The 23,155-nt window shown below is 38.7% G+C and overlaps 1 protein-coding gene across 2 annotated transcripts in view; it reads left to right on the top strand.

The window, feature by feature from the left end:
- The window catches only part of SEC24D (SEC24 homolog D, COPII coat complex component), a 126,138-nt gene extending 102,983 nt beyond the window's left edge, over positions 1 to 23,155 (top strand). For both annotated transcript variants that reach the window (XM_036908599.2, XM_036908600.2), the window contains exons 20-23: positions 10,115 to 10,294; positions 12,677 to 12,868; positions 17,799 to 17,888; positions 22,346 to 23,155. In XM_036908599.2, the coding sequence (XP_036764494.2) occupies positions 10,115 to 10,294; positions 12,677 to 12,868; positions 17,799 to 17,888; positions 22,346 to 22,486 (603 nt within the window). In that variant the 3' untranslated portion in view covers positions 22,487 to 23,155. The remainder of the gene's footprint in view (positions 1 to 10,114; positions 10,295 to 12,676; positions 12,869 to 17,798; positions 17,889 to 22,345) is intronic.

Below are 23,155 nucleotides of genomic sequence, written 5' to 3' on the forward strand. Positions count from 1 at the left end.
TAGTTTATTTCTAGAGTAAAAACATGATGACACTGTTTTTTTTCTGAAAAATTATTCCTATTTTTCTGATGAGATTTTTTTCTTTCTCCATGAGCACATTTCAAGTGTACATTTTAACCAATGATATGCTTTAAGAAGTAATATTACTTAGATATTTTATGATTATCCAGCTGGAGTGAGGAAAATGGATGGATTATAAAACTCTTAGTAATAATAACATATTAAAATATACCATAATTAAAAATATGGCTGGAGTGGGAGTTCTCTACAGAGAATGTAATTTCAAACTTGGTGCCCTTCCATAGTTTACTTGTGAGAAGCTATATCTGGGAAAAAATTTGTGAAGGAATGCCACTGTTTTACTATAGAGCTCAGCATTTCCTTGACCCAAGCAGGACTTTTGGAAGCTGTATACTTGGTTTGTGTGATACTTGACTTCAGAAGATCTGCTTCTACTGAACTGTGAGGGCCAGGACTAGCTTGATGCAAGAGTGGCACTTGGGCAAAACTGAAGGAGACATCCACTCTGGAGGTCGTGTGATAGAAACTAGATTAAGAGATGTAACTACAAACAACATTAAAATAAGTTTTTAAGCTTACATAAGCATGGTAGATTCTTTTCATTAAATCTGATAGTTCACGGTTCTGAATTAAATATATTATATCATATGGGAGTACAGTGACTTCAAAAGGCAAATCAAGTGAACTTCACTGCAAAGAAATAGTTTGTTTTTTTCTTAATTCATTACCACATCTATCGTTTCAAAACCCAAAGAGGAGAAGAATCCTCCAAATTCAGTCAGACTGGACTCATCATTTCCACTCCCTCTTCATCCATACCTTTTCTGCCCAAGAATAATGTATTTATTTGTTAAGAAGATCCAGGGAGGTGGGGAGGTTTTACAGTGGCCATCTGTTTCTTCCCACAGAAAATGGTCACATTTTCTTCCCCACCTCAAAAACATTAAGACTGTTTCCTTGTTTTCTTTTTGTCTACCTCCATTTTTCTTCTTTATCATCACATTTTCTTCTTATTCTCCTGTTTCCTTCCTTCTGCACCTATAATCCAATCTCCTGTAATCAGGCTTTTTAGTCCTGATAGTATCATCCTGGGCCAACTCAACTCTCTGTGGCATTTAAGACAACAGATTTCTAGACTGTTGTAATATTACCTGATTAATGAGAAGAAACCAGTGAAATTGCAAGATAATATTTAAAAATTGTACTTACATGCTTCTACATGGGAACCTAAGAACATTCTTAATCCATAATATGCCAGACGCCCAACTGGAAACTGGCCCAGAAATAGCATTAAGGACATATGGCTCTGGATATGACTGTGTTCTGGTTCCTACATCTTTTAATCATAATTTTCCTGGGTTGAAAAAGTAATCCAGTGTCAAATGCTATCAAATAAAAATACTTTATGCTAGAGGATTCTCAAGATGGTGGCATGACTAGGGTGGTGGAAATCTCCTCCCAAAACCACATATACTTTGAAAATACAGCGAATACAACTGTTCCTAAAAGAGGGACCAGAAGATACCAGTACACCAGCCAGGCTACATCTACATCTGCGAGAACTCAACATCTCATGAAAAGGGTAAGACACAAAGCCATGACCTGGTGGGAACCAAGCCCCCCCCCACCCCAGCTCACCAGCGGGAGGAAAAGAATCAGAGTGGGGAGGGAGTAGAAGCACAGGACTGCTAAATAACCAGAACTTTAGGTGCCCTAACCCCCTGGGTGGCAATGCAGCACTGCCCCTCATGTTGATAAGCAGCCTGCTGTTCATTCCCCCCTGCCAGCACTGCAGTGAACCGGCTGATCTGCCATTGCTGTGGAGCAACCGGGAGGAGCCCCACCCACAGCAACTACACAGAGGCTTCTCCCAGCTCACGGCTAACTGTGCAAGACCCAGAGGCTGCCCGCTGCCTGCAGTCGAGCAACACAGATAGCAGAGATCGGTACAGAGTCTGGAAGGCATAAAGGGGCTTTATTCTCACGGTGAACATGGGCTGCTTGCCTGCAACCTCTGCCAGTGCCCTAGGCCATCCTGAGGACCGCCCCTCTCACGGCAGCTCAGGGGATCAACCCAGAGGCCACCCTGACCCACCCAGGCAGAGGAAGCCAGCATGGAGTCAGGAAAGCACGTAGGAGCTCTGTTCTCATGGTGAACACGTGCTGGCTGCCTGCAACTACTGCCAGTGCCCTAGGCCATCCTGAAGGCCACCCCATCCACAGCAGCTCAGGGGATAAACTCAGAGGCTGCTCCCTGTGTGCAGCTGCCTGGCACAGGCAGTGGAGAAGGGCAAGGCAACCAGCAAGCAGGAAGGGACTTTGTTCTCCCAGATGACACACATGTCGCTCACCGGCGATCACTTCCATCACCATGAAAAGGCAGAAGAACCTTGTTCAGTCCAAAATCCCTCACACCCCAGAGAGAGGGCCTGGTGAGACTGAAATTACCAATCATCCTGAAAAAGAATTCAAAATAAAAGTCATAAGCATGCTGATGGAGCTACAGAGAAATATGCAAGAGGTAAGGGATGAATTCTGGAGGGAGATAACAGAAATGAAACAAACAATAGAAGGATTTAAGAGCAGACTGGATGAGGTGGAAGAGACTGTTAATGGAATAGAAATAAGAGAACAGGAATACAGGGAAGCTGAGGCAGAGAGAGATAAAAGGATCTCTAGGAATGAAAGAATATTAAGAGAACTGTGTGACCAGTCAAAACGGAACAATATCCGTATTATAGGGGTACCAGAAGAAGAAGACAGAGAAGAAGGAATAGAAAGTGTGTTTGAAGAAATAATTGCTGAAAACTTCCCCAAGCTGGGGAAGGAAATAGTCTCGCAAACCATGGAAGCTCACAGATCTCCCAACACAAGAGACCTAAGGAGGACAACACCAAGACATATAATAATTAAAATGGCAAAGATCAAAGACAAGGACAGAGTATTAAAAGCAGCCAGAGAGAGAAAAAAGATGACCTATAAAGGAAAACCCATTAGGCTATCATCAGACTTCTCAGCAGAGACATTAAAGGCCAGAAGAGAATGGCATATATATTCAATGCAATGAAACAGTAGGGCCTTGAACCAAAAATACTGTATCCACTGAGAGTACCATTTAAATTTGAAGGACGGATTAAACAATTCCCAGATAAGGAAAAGTTGAGGGAATTTACCCACACAAACCATCTCTACAGTGTGTTTTAAAGGGACTGCTGTAGATGGAAGTGCTCATAAGGCTAAACAGCTATCACCAGAGAAAATAAAACCACAGAGAAGAAAGTACACCAACCAAATAGTAACTGAATGCAAAATAAAATCAGCTATTCACAAAATCAGTCAAGGGAAACACAAAAGAGTACATAATAAAAGACCTAATATATAAAGAGTGGAGGAGAAAGAAAAAGAAGGGAGAGAAATCATCATCAGACTGTGTTTATAATAGCATAATAAGTGAGTTAAGTTACACAGTTAGATAGAAAATAAGCTACCCTTGAACCTTTGGTAACCATGAATCCAAAGCCTACAATGGCAATAAGTACCTATCTATCAATAATCACCCTAAATGTAAATGGATTGAATTCACCAATCAAAACACACAGAGTAATAGAATGGATAAAAAAGCAAGAACCATCTATGAGCTGCCTACAAAAGACTCACCTCAAACCCAAAGACATACACAGACTAAAAGTCAAAAGATGGAAAAAGGTACTTGATGCAAACAATAGGGAGAAAAAAGCAGGTATTGCAGTACTTGTATCGGAAAAAATAAACTTCAAAACAAAGAAAGTAACAAGAGATAAAGAAGGATATTACATAATGATAAAGGGGTCAGTCCAACAAGAGGATATAAGCATTCTAATTGTCTATTAACCCAACACAGGAGCACCTACATATGTGAAACAAATACTAACAGAATTAAAGGAGGAAATAGAATGCAATGCATTCATTTTAGGAGACTTCAACACACCACTCACTCCAAAGGACAGATCAACCAGACAGAAAATGAACAAAGAGACAGAAGCACTGAACAACATATTAGAACAGATGGAACTAACGGACATCTACAGAACACTCCATCCAAAAGCAACAGGATACACATTCTCAAGTGCACATGGAACATTTTCAATAATAGTCATATACTAGGTCACAAAAAGAGCCTCAGTAAATTCAAAAAGATTGAAATTCTACCAGCCAACTTCTCAGACCACAAAGGTATAAAACTAGAAATAAATTGTACAAAGAAAACAAAAAGGCACACAAACACATGGAGGCTTAACAACATGCTCCTAATCAATGGATCAATGACAAATTAAAACAGACATTGAGCAATATATGGAGCCAATGAAAACAACAGCACAATGCCCCAATTTCTGTGGGACACATCCAAGGCAGTTCTAAGAGGGATGTATACAGCAATCCAGGCCTATTTAAAGAAGGAAGAACAATCCCAAATGAACAGTCTAAATTCACAATTACTGAAACTGGAAAAAGAAGAAAAAAAGGAGGCCCAAAGTCAGCAGAATAAGGAGGGACATAATAAAGATCAGAGAAGAAATAAATAAAATTGAGAAGAATAAAACAATAGAAAAAATTAATGAAACCAAGAGTTGATTCTTTGGGAAAATAAACAAAGTAGATAACCCCCTAGCCAGACTTATTAAGAGAAAAACAGATTCTACATATAAATAGAATCAGAAATGAGAAAGGAAAAATCACTATGGACACCACAGAAATACAAGGAATTATTAGAGAGCACCATGAAAATCTATATGCTAACAAACTGGATAATCTAGAAGAAATGGACAACTTTCTAGAAAATACAACCTTCCAAGAATGACCAAGGAAGAAACAGAAAATCTAAATAGACCAATTACCAGCAATGAAATTGAACTGGTAATCAAAAACCTACCCAAGAAGAAAATTCCCGGACCAGATGGCTTCACTGCTGAATTTTACTAGACATTTAGAGAAGATATAATACCCATTCTCCTTAAAGTATTCCAAAAAATAGAAGACGAGGGAATATTCCCAAAGTCATTCTATGAAGCCAGCATCACTCTAGTACCAAAACCAAGCAAAGACACCACATAAAAAGAAAACTACAGACCAACATCACTGATGAATATGGATGCAAAAGTACTCAACAAAATATTAGCAAACGGAATTCAAAAATACATCAAGAGGATCATACACCAGATCAAGTGGGATTCATCTCAGGAATGCAAGGATGGGACATTCAAAAATCCATCAACATCATCCACCACATCAACAAGAAGAAGGACAAAAACCACATGATCATCTCCATAGATCCTGAAAAAGCATTTGACAAAATTCAACATCCATTCATGATAAAAACTCTTAACAAAATGGGTATAGAGGGCAAGTACCCCAACATAATAAAGGCCATATATGACAAATCCACAGCCATAATTATACTTAACAGCGAGAATCTGAACTAAGACTGGGAACAAGAAAAGGATGCCCACTCTCCCCACTTTTATTCAACATAGTACTGGAGGTCCCTAGCCATGGCAATCAGACAACACAAAGAAATAAAAGGCATCCACATTGATAAGGAAGAAGTCAAACCGTCACTGTTTGCAGATGACATGATATTGTACATAACAAACCCTAAAGAATTCACTCCAAAACTATTAGAACTAATATCTGAATTCAGCAAAGTTGCAAGATACAAAATTAATACACAGAAATCTGCTGCATTCCTATACACTAACAATGAACTAGCAGAAAGAGAAATCAGGAAAACAATTCCATTCATAATTACATCAAAAAGAATAAAATACCTAGGAATAAACCTAACCAAGTAAGTGAAAGACCTGTACCCCGAAAACTACAAGACACTCTTAAGAGAAATTAAAGAGGACATGAATAAATGGAAATTCATCCCATGCTCTTGGGTAGGAAGAATTAATATTGTCAAAATGGATATCCTGCCTAAAGCAATCTACAGATTCAATGCAATCCCTATCAAAATATCTACAGCATTCTTCAGTGAACTGGAACATTCTAAAATTCATATGGAACCACAAAAGATCCCAAATAGCCAAAGCAATCCTGAGAAGGAAGAATAAAGCTGGGGAGATCTCACTTCCCAACTTCAAGCTCTAACCACAAAGCCACAGTAATCAAGACAGTTTGGTACTGGCACAAGAACAGACCTATAGACAAGTGGAACAGAATAGAGAGTCCAGATATTAATCCAAGCATATATGGTCAATTAATATACAATAAAGGAGCCATGGATATACAGTGGGGAAATGACAGGCTCCTCAACAGCTGGTGTTGGCAAAACTGCACAGCTACATGTAAGAGAATGAAACTGGATTATTGTCTAACCCCATATACAAAAGTAAACTCAAAATGGATCAAAGACCTGAATGTAAGTCACAAAACCATAAAACTCTTTGGAAAAAACATAGGCAAAACTCTCTTGGACATAAACATGAGCAACTTCTTCATGAACATATCTCCCTGGGCAAGGGAAACAAAAGCAGAAATGAACAAGTGGAACTATATCAACCTGAAAAGCTTCTGTACAACAAAGAACACCATCAGTAGAACAAAAAGACATCCTACAGTATGGGAGAATATATTCATAAATGACATACCGATATGGGGTTGACATTCAAAATATATGATCTGATATTTAGCTCATGCACCTCAACAAACAAAAAGGAAATAAGCCAATTAAAAAATGGGCAGAGGATCTGAACAGACAGTTCTCTAGAGAAGAAATTCAGATGGCCAACAGGCACATGAAAAGATGCTCCACATTGCTAATCATCAGAGTAATGCAAATTAAAACCATAATATGAGATATCACCTCACACCAGTTAGGATGGCCACCATCCAAAAGACAAACAACAACAAGTATTGGCGAGGATGTGGAGAAAGGGGAACCCTCCTACACTGCTGGTGGGAATATAAGCTAGTTCAACCATTCTGGAAAGCATTATGGAGGGTCCTCAAAAAACTCAAAATAGAAATACCATTTGACCCAGGAATTCCATTCCTAGGTTTTACCCTAAGAATGCAGGAGCCCAGTTTGAAAAGGACATTTACACCCCTATGTTTATCGCAGCACTATTTATAATAGCCAAGAAATGGAAGCAACCTAAGTGTCCATCAGTAGGTGAATGGATAAAGAAGTGGTACATGTACACAATGGAATATTATCCAGCCATAAGAAGAAAACAAATCCTACCATTTGCAACCACATGGACGGAGCTAGAGGGTATTATGCTTAGTGAAATAAGCCAGGTGGAGAAAGACAAGTATCAGATGATTTCAGTCATCTGTGGAGTATAAGAACAAAGAAAAAACTGAAGGAATAAAACAGCAGCAGACTCACAGAACCCAAGAATGGACTAACAGTTACCAGGATGAGTAGGAAGGGAGGGACAAGGGGGAAAAAGGGGCATTAGGATTAGCACACATAATGTAGCAGGGGGGCACGGGGAAGACAGAAAAGACAAGTAGTGATTCTATAGCATCTTACTACACCGATGGACAGTGACTGTAATGGGGTATGTGGTGGGGACTTGATAATGGGAAAAGTCTAGTAACCATAATGTTGCTGATGTAATTGTGCATTAATGATACCAAAGTAAAAAATAAAATAAAGTATAAAAACACTTTATGCTAGAGAAAAAATCTTAAGATGTGTTTCTTATGTGGAAACATGCAATGGTTCTTTTAACAGAGATATAAATTGAGGGGGAAATAAACTACAAGGTAGAATTGTTCTGGAATATGTTTGCCTGAACCGGTTAGAAAACTGTCTTACACATTCCTTACTTAGAAGATCATGAAAACATATCTATGTTATAAAGAGATTTAAGCTGAGGGATAAATCCTAACAGAGCCCTGAAGGAAATTTTCCTCTCAGTGTAGATTCTGATAAGTGTATGTTCTTGTTCATTGTTAAGATAGAAAGCTAATCACCAGGGAAATGCCAATTAAAACCACAATGATATAACCAAGTCACACCAGTTAGGATGGCCACTATCCAAAAGACAGGAAGTAATAAATGCTGGCAAGGATGTGGAGAAAGGGGACCAGTCCTATACTGTTAGTGGGAATGTAAATTGGTGCAACCACTGTGGAAAGCAGTATGGAGGTTTCTAAAAAAACTAAAAGCAGAAATACCATTTGATCTAATAATTCCACTCCTAGGAATTTACACAAAGAAAACAAAATCCCTGATTCAAAAAGATATGTGCACCCCTGTGTTTATCACTGCACTATTGCAATAGCCAAAATATGGAAGCAACCTAAGTGTCTGTCAGTAGATGAATGGATAAAGATGTGGTCCATATACACAATGGAATATTATTCAGCCATAAAAAGAAATAAGTCCTGCCATTTGCAACAACATGGATGGATCCAGAATGTATTATGCTCCGTGAAATAAGCCAGGAAGAGATAGACAAACACCATATGATTTCACTTATTTGTGGAATATAAACACAAAGAAAAACAGAAGGAACCAAACAGTAGTAGACTCATAGACACTGGGTGGTGACTAGTGGTAGTCAATGGGGAGGGATTGGGATGAGTGGGGGGAAGTTTTGGGGGTAAAGGGGTGCAATAATTCACAATCACAATATGTTGGTCATGGGGACAGTAGTATAGTATGGAGAATATAGTCAATGATTCTGTAACATCTTTATACATTAATAGATAGTAACCACACTAGTGGGGGTGAGGATTTAATATGGGTAACTATTGAACCATTGTGTTGTACATTTGAAACCAACATAAGATTGTATATCAACAGTACTTCAATTTTAAAAAATGATAGAAAGCTGAAGAGAAATAATGGATTTATAGACAAGATATTTCTATTTGCAAATTATTACTACCTGCTATGTATTCTTTTTCATTTGGGTATTTTCTTGTCCCTTGACCTACTGTTAAGTGGAAGGAATAGATACTTGGATCAATCAATCTTGATTCTTAACCATTTTTATAAAGTTGAGTAGGGAGGAGGTTAAACTACACAAATTATTTGAATTTCACAAATTACAAATTATTTAATTTTTACCCATTCAGTTGTGTTTCTAAAATTGCTGTGTTATTATTTATAGTATCACATTATATATAGTATGTACTTCAGAGCAGTTAGAGTGAGGACATGTGAGCCACAGCAAGAATGGAGAAGAGAGTACAGGCAGATTATAAAAGTAGAATTAAAATTATTTGTTTTCTTATTGAGAGTAAAGAAAAAATGGCATCAGGGTTCATCTGGTAGTTCTAGTATCTAAAGTAGGAAAATAAGAGGAAGATCATATGTGTGGAGTTGTAGGAGTTTGGCTTGTGACATGCTTAATTCATGAAGCATTTCTTGTTTTAGTTTGTGTCTATATTATTGCAATCTCCTTATTATGTTTTGTCTGTTTATATGTCTGTCATCTCCAATGAGCTTCAGGCATCTTGTAACATGGACTATCTCTCATTCCTCTGAACATCCTTGATACTTTGCATAGAACCTATAAAAAAGTGGTATTTAACAAGTGTTTGATGAGTTTATGATGAACTGTGGAAATTTAAGATGCGTGAAGAACATAAAGGAAGAGGTATTTCATGGGCAGTTGGAAAAAATGCTGTCTTGAGCTCAAGGGGTAGAAGTTGGTAATACGAATTAGGAAATAATTTATTTCATTTTATTTAATAAACATGTATATGACACTATGTGCTAGGTACTATTATAAGTGCTTCACAAATTAAAAATCACTTAATCCTCATAGCAACCCAATGATCATGAAGTAGATGTACTATGATTACATCTTATATGAGAAAACTGAGGGAAAGAGAGGGTAATGTGCCCAGGGTTCCACACTTAGTAAGAAGCAGAGCTGGGATTGCATTCTGGGCAGTGGGTTGTGCTGAAAGCCACTGCACTAAGCTGCTATAGCACTAGATAAAATACAACTGCTCTTCTTTGAATACCAAATATGTGCCTTAGTTTCAGAACAACCTCAAAAGCAAATGATGTTTCTATTTTACAGATAAAGCTCAGGGGGTCTTTCTCAGTTGCCAAGCATATGAAACAAATGTCTTTCTTTTTCAGCTTATTTTACCGGATTCCATGAAAGTATTGCCCGTGTATATGAACTGTTTGTTAAAAAACTGTGTGCTGCTCAGCAGACCAGAGATCTCAACAGATGAGCGGGCATACCAGAGACAGCTGGTCATGACCATGGGTGTGGCCGACTCCCAGCTATTCTTCTACCCACAGCTTCTGCCAATAGTAAGTACACCTCAGGGGTGTATTTCCTAGAGGAGTCTGGAAGGTAATCATAGTTTGTCCTTTTCCATCTGTTATATCTGAAACATTCTGTTCTTAGGAAGAGCTTAAAGTCACAGACACCTTCAGAATGTGTAGTGCAAGACTGAGAGCAGGGCCGTGAGGAAATTGTGTATGTGCATCAAAGTGCTCCTAGTATGGTAGGGTCACGGGTTGGGGGAACCTGAGGTCTTCCTACATCACTGAATTTTTCAAAGGATTGCTTTTCTTTCCTCATTCCCAAATTGGTAATCTTCAACTGAACTGGCAGATTGAAAAGTCAATAAACAAGTTGGAGCATGCCAAGCTTCAATTATTCAAGAAATCTACCTTACAGCATTAAGGCAACTGATACATGTGTGTATGGGATCTCATGTACACACATATATTTATGGTTTTATTAATATATGAAGGTCTAAGAGTCACCACATTTAATCAGAATGGCTATAATTAGCCATGATCAAATGCAATCAAGGATTTACAATTCAGCATGTATTTGAGAACATCTACACTGTACGAACGACCAACTGCTCTTGCCCTCAGGGAATTTACTTGGCAATGTATTTGACTTACCCGGAGTCAGTCTTTAATGTCTTGAATGCTGCTGTACACTGTGGTTAGACTCTTTTCCCCTGAGACCTAACAAGTTCAGCTTATAATTGAGGGGAAGAAAGGGGAAGGCTGATGCTTATTTCTAACTTCTGTGTTCAAACTTATACTCTGGCTCTCGTAACAGTGCAATCATTGTTAGAAAAAGTTAAATTAGGTTGGAAATTAAAAGCTATTCTTTCCATCAATATTAATGTTAGATGTAAATTACAGATGATTGATTTTCAGGTAAAATTGGATTTCGGCAATGTTTATGCCAGAGAAACTAGAACTCTAAGGGACAAGAACATCACCACTCCACTAAAATCCCATTGCCAAGGCCACCAGTGGCATGTTGCTAAATCCAGCAGGCAGTTCTCAGTCCTTTTTTCTGACCTGTTGTCCACAGCATCTGACAGTTGATTTCTCCCTCCAGAAACACCTTCTTCATTTAGTTTCTACTGGTTCCTCTGCTGCTTCCCTGGCCACTCCTGCTGCTGCCTTTGCTAGTTTATCCTTTCCTTCCTGGGACTCAGACCTTGGGAAGCTTCTGTCTACATTTAAGCCCTGGAGCCCCTTACCTGTCCTCATGGCTTTCAATGACATTTATTATACAATGATTCCTAAGCCCGTATTTCCAGCCATACCTCTGCCCTGAACTCTAGCTGCCTGTCTCTGTAGCCTACTGAGCACCTCCCCACGGGTATGTAATGGGCATCTCATGCCAAGTTTGAGTCACACCTCCCAAGCTTGCTTTTCCTGCAGGCTTCTCCATCTTCATTTCCATTTCTCATATTCTTCTCCCTCTAAATTGATCACTCCTCCCAATTCTTGAGGCCAAAAGTCTGCAGTAAACTGTGACTGCTTTCTTTCCCTCACCTACCACATCTCATCTGTCAGCAAACATTTCAGCTCTCCTTCCTGAGAATATTCAGTCTAACCACTTTTCACCCCCTCAGCTGTTTGTCACCAGAATTCAAATATAATCATCTCTCCTGTGGATTACTGCAATAGCCTCCTAACAAACCTCCTTGCTTATAACTTTGCCTCTCCAGTCTGTTTTTGCCATAGAAGTTAGAGTGATCCTCTTAAAAATAACTGTCAGCTCGTGACCCTCCTCTACTCAGAAAACTACAGGCTTTCTCATTGCAGCGAATGCCGAAGTTCCTACTGCCCTGGCCTGGTGCTGTCTGTACTGTCCTTGCCTTCTTTCTGCCTGAATTCATCTTCTGTTACCCACACCTTTCTCACTTCATTCTAGACACATTGTCCACCTTGCTGACCCTAGAATATCCCAGACAGACTCTTGCCTCAGGACCTTTGCACCAGCTGTTCCTTCCATCCAGAATGCTCTTCCCCAGAGAGCCCCATGGCTCCTTCTCCCATATCCTCAGGTCTTTCCTCAGAAGTTACTTTCTTAACAAGCCTTCCTGGAAGACCCTATTTAAAACTGTAATGCCACCACCACCAGTGTCCTATCCCACTTTCTTGCTTCATTTTTTTCATAGCATGTAATACTGCTTTAAATTCTGTATCTTTTGTTTTATTTATTGTCTCATCTTCGTTCCAAAAATTGCCCTGTTCAAGGCAGGGATTATTGTGTAATGACTAGAATAATGCCTGGCACAGTAGGCACACATTAAATAACACTGGAAGGAAGGAAGGGTGGGCGGGGGGTGTTGAAAGGAAAAGAAAAGAGAGGAAGAAAGGAAGGACAGAAGGATGGAGTTTCTAACGCTCTCACCTTTGCCTGCACAGCACACGTTAGATGTCAAGAGCACAGCGTTACCTGCTTCTATTCGCTGTTCTGAGTCCCGCCTTTCAGAAGAAGGAATATTCCTGTTGGCTAATGGTATAAACATGTTCTTATGGTTGGGAGTGAGTAGCCCACCAGAACTGATCCAAGGGATATTTAATGTGCCATCTTTTGCACATGTCAACACAGACATGGTAAGTATTTTTTTTTGTTTTTGTGGTAATACACAGATACAAGTTTTAAATGTTTTGTGTTCATGTGTAATGTGTATTACAAAGGAGAAAAAGCAATAAGACATATAGTTTTATATCAGAATGAGAGAAGTTCATGTTTTAATGGATAACAATTAGCTGGTATACAGTTATTTGTTCATAAAGTATTATCAAAGTATATGACATAGAGATTGCCAACACTTCTGGATCATTTACTTTGTGATAGTCAACTGTGCTCTAAATACTTTAAATATAACATTTAATTCTCATAACAAATTAGTGAGACAGATATTATTATCAACATTGTATAGATGAATCAGTTGAGGCTTGGAGACAGGTTCTTTCAGGTAGTAAGTAGCAGAGATGGGGACTGAATTCAGTTCTTATGCTCTGGTGCTGAACTACATATTCACAAGAATGCAAAAATCTTCCACACATGTTCAGCTCTATACTAAGATTAGTGAGTTGCAAAATAATAATCCCACAAAACAGATTATATACCCCCCTGATGCAGTCACTACAAAAGAGATTGTGGGTTTCACTACAAAAGAGATTGTGGGTTTCATATGAAATGATTCAAATAATTATTTTTAAAGTAGCTTAGGAAAAACCAGCAATTACAACTTTTGTCAACTTTTATCATAAACCTTATTTGCAGACCCTCGTACTGTGAGACCATTGCTATGATGGGTATTGTCTTACTCTGCCTGACGGTTGATTCCTTATGATTCAAACGTGTGAGACTCAGCAGGTAGTTTGTTTCCTGAGGCCTCACTTAGGTTGCAGCAAAATGACTTAAAGCTTGTTAATTCTCCGGTATGAAGGTAGATACATAGCACCTTGGAGGAAGGCGCAGGATTAAAATTCTGCTAGATGATTTAGACTAGATAAATAGGTGTTCAGTTTAGAGAGCTGTATATCTGTTATGAATGTCCAAAATGTATTAAAGGAATTAAAGGTGTCTATATATCCTTAACAGACTAGATTAAGATGAAAATGAGAATGAAAATTTAGAAATATAGTAAGGCTGCATGTGGTTGAAATTAAGAAATAATTAGAAATTATTTTTTAAAATTAAAAACTTTTTTAAATTAAAAAATGAAATTCATTAGACAAAGAACTATGAATCTGAAAAATGTTTATTTAAGACTTAAGGAAGCCTCCTCTTCTTATATCATAATGTACTGATGAAGTAAATGTTAAATGCCTATCTGCTGAATTAAATATACATATGAAATAGCTGAAGTCTGGCCACCACAAAAGCAGCAGATTGGTAGGTTTGTGCTCATATCAGCAGACCTCTTGTCAACCTTCAAAAAGGAAAAAAACCAAACATTGCTTTCTTTAGAGGCAGTTAGCCCTTTGAGACTTATACATGAAGTACACTTCTTTTATGTTATTTGTTGAATTAAAAAAATCTCCCTTAATGTCAAAGAATACGCAGGGGATGGAATATAAATATAAATGATAAATTTGCTTTTTAAAAAATAACTTGTGAAAAATATTGGCCATGATCTTTTCCTAAGACTTGTGACTTTGTGTTAAAATGTTGAAAACTCATCTTTCCAATGGCTAACTCACAGATGAGGTATTAGCTCTTGGTATCTTCTGGTTGAGAAGCAAGCATTGACATTTTACTGTCTTACTGGAAAAAATCAGTCCAGATCCTGCACATCCTCTGGAGGCCACGTGCAGCTGGATAGTTATCTTTTGTAGACCATTAGCCAGATTTCACAGAAGTCAAGAGGCTGCATTCCTTTTGAGAAATTGGAATTCACTAGTTTGTTGTGATGTTAGAACAATGGTGCTTGGATGGCATTTTCCAAGAGTGGTAATGCCTCATAGTCCTGCAGCTCATCCATTAAAAGAATAGAGTACATCCTTTTCCCTCTCTTAAGAAGGCCTTGAGATTGCCGTTCGGGTCCCGGGGCCTCGGTTGCGCAGGACGCAGGGTAGGGGGCGGGGCAGCGCTGATTTCCAGCTGGCGACAGGTGAGGCTGAGTGCGTCTGGAGGCCGAGTCCCACGCAGGCGCCTCCCAGAACTATGGGGCGGGCATGGGGCCGAGACCCCGAGAACCCCATGCTGTCATCCCGGAAGGAAGCGGGGACACGGCCCTCCTTCCTGGCTGGAGCCGCGCCGGTGTCGGGGACCCGGTGGATGAGGTCTGTGGTGACGGCAAGAACGGAGTTGGTCCCCACAAACTAACCAAAGTCAGCAACTTCCCCATACCTTCTCAGCTTACAGACTGCTGGCTAGCAACCAACATGGACCTGGCAGAAAAATAGAAATCTTCTGTGGAGGAGAGAACTAAGATCCTGACATCAAAAAGTCCACCTGGAATAAAACTTAAGATCTTGACCTTGGGAATATCCTAAGGAATACCCAGCTCAATCGCCCTATAACGAAGACTACCAGCAAGGTACATGTACATGGACAGACTTTCCAGTCAGCTTTCTGGTGGATAGCTTCTGGTTTGAGCAAACAGCCTGGGAGTATCAGAAGGATAAGGAAAGTCTCTGCTGTGACCAAGATGTTGAGAAAATAAAAGAAATTGTTACATTCATAAAAGAACAAGGTGCTGTTAAAGAAAAAGAAAAAATTCAGAGAACAAATAAGCAAGCTTCTGGAAATTAAAATTATGATGGCAGATATGAAGGAGGTTTAGAAGAAGTAGAGGATCAATACAGAATGTAGAATTTGGGAAATATCCCAGAAAGTAAAATTAAAAAACAAAGATATAGAAAGTAGGAGAGAAAAGACAAGAAAACTAGAAGATTAATCCAGAAGATGCAATACCTAAATAATAGGAAGTCCAGAAAGAGAAAACAGAAAAAATGGAAGGGAAGAAAATACAGAAAATTTCTTCATTCAGAAAATCAAGAAAATTTCTCGGAACTGAAAGCATGCTTGCCTGTTACAGTGGTCCAAATTAGACCCACATCATATCATATATCATGGCACTTCAAAGCGCTAGGGAAAAAGAAGATCCTACAATCTCCAGAGGGATGGGGAAAAGGGGTTTCATACCAGAACAAGAATCAGAATAACACCAAACTTCTCAAAATGTAACAGTTGAAGCTATAAGACAATGAAACAATGTCGTCAAACTTCTGAAAGGAAATAATGTCCAATTGCAATTCCACTCACATCCAAAAGAATGAGAGCAGAATGCAGACCTCTAAAATCTCTCTTACACTCTTTCTCAGGAAGGTACAGGAATGCTCCACCAAAACAACAAAGTGAAATAATAAAGGGTAAGCCCTAGAGAACCAAGAAACAGAGAGGAGAGCCTTCAGGAATGGATTTATTGGAGATCTGAAGGTGACCACAGTGCCTAAAAGGCAACATGTCCAGGATAGAACGGGTCACAAAGTTCCAGAAAGGATTTCTTCAGGAAGGTGAAATTGATAGAATACCTAATTTGAATATCTTGAGGAAATTTGTACACTTTAGGATGAATTTAGATTATATTAGCAACAAGTACATAAAGAAGTACATAAATAAGTAAGCAAGCAAAAAGACCATTGTTAACTTCAGAGAAAACTAAAATGTGCAGGTTTATTAAGATTAAGAACTTGTACTAATCAAAAACAAGTGAAAAGGTAAATTAGAACTTTGAGGAGATATTTACAATATCTCAATTTCATGCCAAACATAAATGACAAATATTAAGAATATATAGTGAACTCTAAAACTCAATAAGAAAACCAAAAACAACTCAATGAAAATTAGGCAGAAGATACGAAGAACTATTTCATAGAAAAGGAAATTACATATGATCAATAAATACTAAGAGATGTTTGACATTATTGGTGATCAGGAAAATGCAAATCAAGACTACAATGATGTAGGCATATCACTGGCAAAAATTTAAAAGACTCATAATACCAAATTTTGGATAAAGTGTGGATTCACAAAATCTTTTAAGTGTTGCTGGTGAGATTTAAAAAATTAAAATGTTGAGACATTACCTTCCAAAGGTAAAGAAAAACTTATTCTATGACCCAGAAATGATTATTTTAGGTGGAAACAGAAAAAAATTATGTATAAAAGAGGAATGCATGAGAATGTTCATCACAGCACCGTTCAGCAAAAACCTAGAAACAATCAAAAGCTGCCCGTCAATGGAAGAATGGATGAATCAACTGATAACTTACAGCAGTCAAAACAAATAAATGTATGGATGAATCTTTGTCTTAAGATTTTATCATTAGTGGAAAAGTAAATCTCAGTATACAGCATGATGTACTTTATATAATATTAAGACAAAATTTTTAATTCCTCTTGTTTTCTATTCACTTATTAGTTATGTAGTTTTTTATTTTTCTTGTGTTTATCCTAGGACTTGTTATCCTTATAACATGTATTTTTAAAAAATTAATACTATTTATCTCCTTAGACAATTCAAAGACTTTAGAATACTTGAATATCATTTATCACCCTCCCCACTTATTTACTATTGTTGTCATGTATTTTAATTTTCTGTTTTTAACCACACATAACATTATTACTTTTGTTACCTGTGATAAATATCAACTTGGTTTACCCAAAAAAAAAAAAAAAAAGAAGGCCTTGAAATATCCATCTTGCAAAGGGACTAAACATCATGGAGAAATCCAAAGACATCCTTTGCATTAAAACATACCTGTTGTGCATTTCAGTGACGTACATGTGTCAAATTCCAGAGAAGGATTTTTATTTTCAAAAGACAAAGATTTCATTGGTGGAAATGAATGCCAATAAGAGTGAGTAATTTCTAGTGCATTTTTTCACACTTTTGGTTTTTAGGAAAATGAACTAAGCCAATAGTCAAGTATATGGTTTAGAAGGATGTTTTTTAATCTCATTGCTGCTTCTATCTAAATGTTATAAATTATACTGACACTTACACTTTAATTTTCTTAAATTCAGACATTATTGCCTGAGGTGGGAAACCCATACTCTCAAACACTCAGAATGATAATGGGTATTATCCAACAAAAGAGGCCATATTCAATGAAGGTAAGAATGAGGTTTTAATTTTTCCTTTCTTCCAGTATTTTTAAAACCTCATTACACACTTAAAATGCATATCCTATGTTTTTATAACATGATCTCTGATAGAAAACTTACCTAATTTCTAAATATATCTACCTACCTATCAGATAAAAACATATCTGAATAAACACCTACCCTGTCAGGTTGACCTGAGGTGAGTTAGTTTTTGCTAAGTGAATTATAAAGCTCCTCTTCATGGTTTAGTAGTGATTGATATTAACAGCCTTTGAAATGACTTTTCCTTCAGTGCCTCAAACTACTTAATTATAAAAGTATCATTCACAGCATTTGAAAAATTTCAACTTCTGATTTATGAATCTCTGAAAAGTTTTGTTATCCTAGCCCTTGTAAGCCCTTCAAGCTTTTTTGAGTTTGAGTAAAAGAATGTAAAATGTCTGTAACTCAGGAAAACTAGGCCTTGGTGCTAATTCCGGCTACTCACCTGTTTCCTTCTCATGTTGAATAGTAGAGCCCCTGGAATGTGGGATGCACGATGATGATGGTCCATGACTGTGCGAGTCCCGGGAGAGGTGCGAGACTGGAGGCAGGGCTCTATGGGGCCTACTTCCCCCTGAGGCATAAATGTGTTATCAATCTAAATCAACACTGTTAACTGAAAGATACATATGCAGACACAACTTTAGGCAGAGCTTAGGTAAACTGAACTAATGAAGAGTTCTACAGTCTCTAGGTGCCTGTGTGAAGTAGGACCTTTCCAGAAGTGTTTTGATACCACACAGCCCCTACGTGGATTCAGTTTTAGCGCAAGATCCAGAGATGGCAGAGAAGGCTCAAACTAAACGCTTTCTTCACATGACATTCTCTGAGTGCCCTGAACACATGTAAGGAAATCTTAGGGTCTCATCAAATACAAATTGAAAACCACTGGGATTCAGAGTACATAGCAATGACAGTCTCCCTTGGTCCCAGCTGCAGCACCTGCAGCCGACAAGCAGTCCCTTTGAAGAGAAGAGGCCAGACTAAACATGGAGATCATCTTTGGGCCCAGCAACCCCTCCTTCCAGGAAAAAGAAAACATCTCTCTCTCTGCCCTCTCCCACCTGCCCCAGTAACATCTTATCAAGGTCATACTATCTTTGGTTGTAAAAACATCTGGGATAAGCTTTGACCTTTTCAGGATACTGCCTGTGATAAAGAATTTGAAAATCTAAAGTATACACAGGTCAGAGCCAAAAGGAATATGAGAGATACCTGGTCGACCCCAGTCTTTCACCTCCCCCCAACTTCATTTAACAGATATGAAAGTGAGGCTCAAAGGGGATCACTCACTTGCTCAGTGTCTCCCAGCTGGGTCATGGCAGGTACAGGCCTAGCACTGGCTGCTTAGTCTAATGCACTTAGCTTTACACCTTTTCCTCTGACATTTGAAAATGAACCACACAAGGGAAATAAAAACACACTTAGAGTCTTTAAATCTCTTTTGAAGAGTCAAGATTGAATAGAAGAGAAAAGCTGGAATGAAAGGGTCAAGAATAGCAAAATCAAATCCAGAAGGCACTGCTATCTTCTAGGTTATGCTAAGTAGTTTTTCAGAGAATCAACCTTCTTAGGCCTCATGTCTGAATAATCTTAACATTTGTGGGGGAATAAAGAAATCTCTATTCCAGTGTGTTCCCAGATTACCTAAACCAAATGTCTTACTGATATTCTAGCCCTGTCCTGTTCAAAGTTCTTCATGCTCCAAATGTTTTCTGTCATCTCTTGTATTTTCTAGATTACTCCCTCTCCACTGGCTCTTCTCCAGCTTATAAGCTGTTCAAATATACTTTCACTGAAGCTGCTGCTTCTCCAAGATTCTGCTTCCCTTTCCTTTTATTTCATTCTACAGATTTCTATTAAACACTAGCATTTTGCCACCATGTATCTTGAAAAACTGTTAACGGCTTAGATTGTCTTACTCTCATCTCTCCAATTCTCTGTAAACTGCCAGATTGCTAAAGAAATTGACTCTCAATCCCTTTATAGAAACTGATTCTTAATCCCTTTAAGCATTTACAAAATTAACTACTACTACTCCCTCAAATTTTCTCTTCTGCCAGCTTTCAAAACATCATACTCTCCTGATTCTGCTTTCTCATTGACCTTTTTTCTTTGGCTTCTCTTCATTCATTTGCCCTATAAGCACTGGTGTTCTCCTAAATTGTATCTGTGGCTCTTTTGGGCCTATTCTAATTACTCCCGTTATTTACTTATTCCTATGAGTCAGGCAATGAGAAGTGGGAATGGCTTTTAAAGTGTAGTCATTCTCTGAGGCCACTGGTAATGTCCAGAGAATATCACATCTGGGCCTCTTGAGTTAGCCGGTTCTTCCATGGAGAAGGGTGCCCAGGAAGCTGGGAGGGACACCAGTGTCAATAATTTTAATATTGTCTCCCCACTCTGCAAGGCTATGTCCCTCCCCACAGAAATACAAGGGAAGGGGTGATAAAATATGGATCCCCCAATCCATCCCAGTATTTTTTCTCCTCTTATTTGTGTGATGTACCCCTTGAAGGGAAGACCACCAGCATGTCAGCACCACCACTCCCATGAATCCACTTCATGGAGACCTTCCACCATACTTTCTAGGTCATCCTCAGACAAGTGGTGGAGGTTCTACTTTTGCAGAGACTCAGATGGTAGAACAGTATTTACCTTAAAGCTAAGTTTCTTCCAAGGCTAAAATTGATTCTCTGTTTTATTTGCCACCTCAGGCTCTCCAGGATTTAAGTCCTGCATGCCTCTGGAGAAGTTTCATTAAGGTTTAGTTTTGCTCCCCCGTCAGGCTGGATGTGCCTCTCCACACGGCTGATCCCATGCTGCCTCCCTGTGCCTGGCGCTCACATGCAGGAGCCATCACATCCCACATGTCTGTATCCACATGGAATTAGCTGAGCTGGAGTAGTAACAGCAGCGATTGTTGTCATAGTATTATTTTTATCAGGTCAGGGTGTGTTTAAAGATTATCAGCCTAAGGCCCGGGACAAACTCACACAAAGGAAAAAACCCAAGCTGTGCTGATAAAGTTATTCTACTTGATAACCGAAGCAGATAACTGCAGGCTTTTGGTGGCTTCACCAGGTGAAGGATGTGAGCAGATGCCACAGGGCCTCCTAATGGTACAGGAGGCAGGTGGGGAGGCACTGCTTTGTATGTACGACTCCATTAACTCTGCTCAGACTCAATAAATAACAAAAATCTGACCCTTGAGATCATCTGCTCTGACTTGCTGAACCAGGACTGAGGAAGAAGGTGTATCAAAGGCTCAAAGTTGGACAGAGCTGCCCCACTTGGGCTTCTTCCCATGCTTCTCTTCCCCTAGAGCAGCACTGCACAATAACACAAGCTGCGTATATAATTTCACATTTTCTAGTAGCCACATTTCACATGTAAGAAGTTCATTTTAATAATATATTATGAACCCAATACATCCAATATCATTTCCACATGTAATCAGTATAAAAGTTTTACATTTTCTTTTTACTACTTAGAAATTGATCATGCATTTTACATTTACACACATCCCAATTCAGACTCGCCACGTTTCAGGTATGCAATAGGCACATTTTCTTTTTACTACTTAGAAATTGATCATGCATTTTACATTTACACACATCCCAATTCAGACTCGCCACGTTTCAGGTATGCAATAGGCACATTTTCTTTTTACTACTTAGAAATTGATCATGCATTTTACATTTACACACATCCCAATTCAGACTCGCCACATTTCAGGTATGCAATAGGCACATGTGGCTGGAGGCTACAGCATTGGACAGCACAGCACTAGAGAACCGGTTTGAGCAGGGAACAAGGGCTCTCCCCTTTGTGGTCCACCTCTGGAATGCCTTTCAAATCTCCTCCCTTTCCAGCTCCACTACCCTATAATTCAGATCCTAATCATCTCCCACCAGGACGCCTCCAACTGCTTCCTATCTATTCTCCCTCATCTCAATTCTGTATACTGCTACCAGTTAACTATCTCCTTTTGTTCTTCACTTTCACTAGGTCACATTTCCTACAAGAGCTCAATCTGTTATGGTAATGTGTCTCTTTCCAATCATTAGTTCATGCGCCAGCCACCTCTTGTGACTTTGGCACATGGTACCTGACATCCCCTTAAGTGCTCTCCAACCTCACCCCCTAGCCTTGAGAAAGTCCTCCCCATCCTTCAGGGCAGTAACAGTCACTCCCATTGTGAAGCCTTCCCTTAGCGCTTTGCTTGTTTCATTGTCGCCACTCACCATATGTCTTGGTTTTTGTGGTTCTGGGGTCAGCGCCTTCCTCTGCTCTGGGTGACAGGCACTTCCTCATCCTCCTCCAAGGCCTCCTACACGTCATTTTGGTGAAATTGAAGCATGCAAAATTGAGCCACCTTGAGAAAATGTTTATAACAGCCTGCTTTGTTGTTTTTGTCCTAGCTCACGATAGTAAAGCAGCGAGAGCAGCCAGAAATGGTTTTCCGACAGTTCCTGGTAGAAGACAAAGGACTTTACGGAGGATCGTCTTATGTGGATTTTCTTTGTTGTGTTCACAAAGAGATCTGTCAACTGCTTAATTAATTGAACCTTCCCTACTGTTGCATTTCTAAGGAGATAATCTTCTTGGTGCCTAATTCTCCAGATGGTAACAGGCTAGATTTGATTTCTTGCTCATTTTCATAATAGCTTTCCAAGATGGCATTTATAACTTCAGCTTTGGTGCTCAGGTATAAAGACAGTGAAGGTACAATTAATTGTACTTCAAAGGGAACAGTCTCTTTCTGATTGCACAATTTTTAACTGTTAAAACTGATGTAGTTTGCATTTCATGAAAGGCATGATTTACAGAACTGCAGACATTCTGTTTTCTTTGTGCTAGACATAAATTATTTTTCAAAATGTATAGATTTGGGGTAAAAAGTTGTCTTGGTTCCGCTCTCAAGTGCAGTGTGGGAAAAACATAATTTTTACATTATACTTAATTTTTTAAAACCATGTAACCCCACTGAACACATTTTTCAACTTAAGGTTTGCATAGCAGACTTTTAATAACCTTGGAATCTATTTGGTGGAACACTTTGCGTTCTACATTTTTTCCTAATTATATGTTGTGTATGTTAAAACTATTTTCTGGTTGTTTTGTCTATAAAACTGTCAATACTCTTAATGGTACTCTGTACAATTTTGAACATTTCTACCTGTATATAATGGGTCTTAACCAATATCAATAAATCACTTCATATGCTCTTA

Source organism: Manis pentadactyla, chromosome 5, assembly GCF_030020395.1.
Source record: "Manis pentadactyla isolate mManPen7 chromosome 5, mManPen7.hap1, whole genome shotgun sequence".
NCBI lineage: Eukaryota > Metazoa > Chordata > Mammalia > Pholidota > Manidae > Manis > Manis pentadactyla.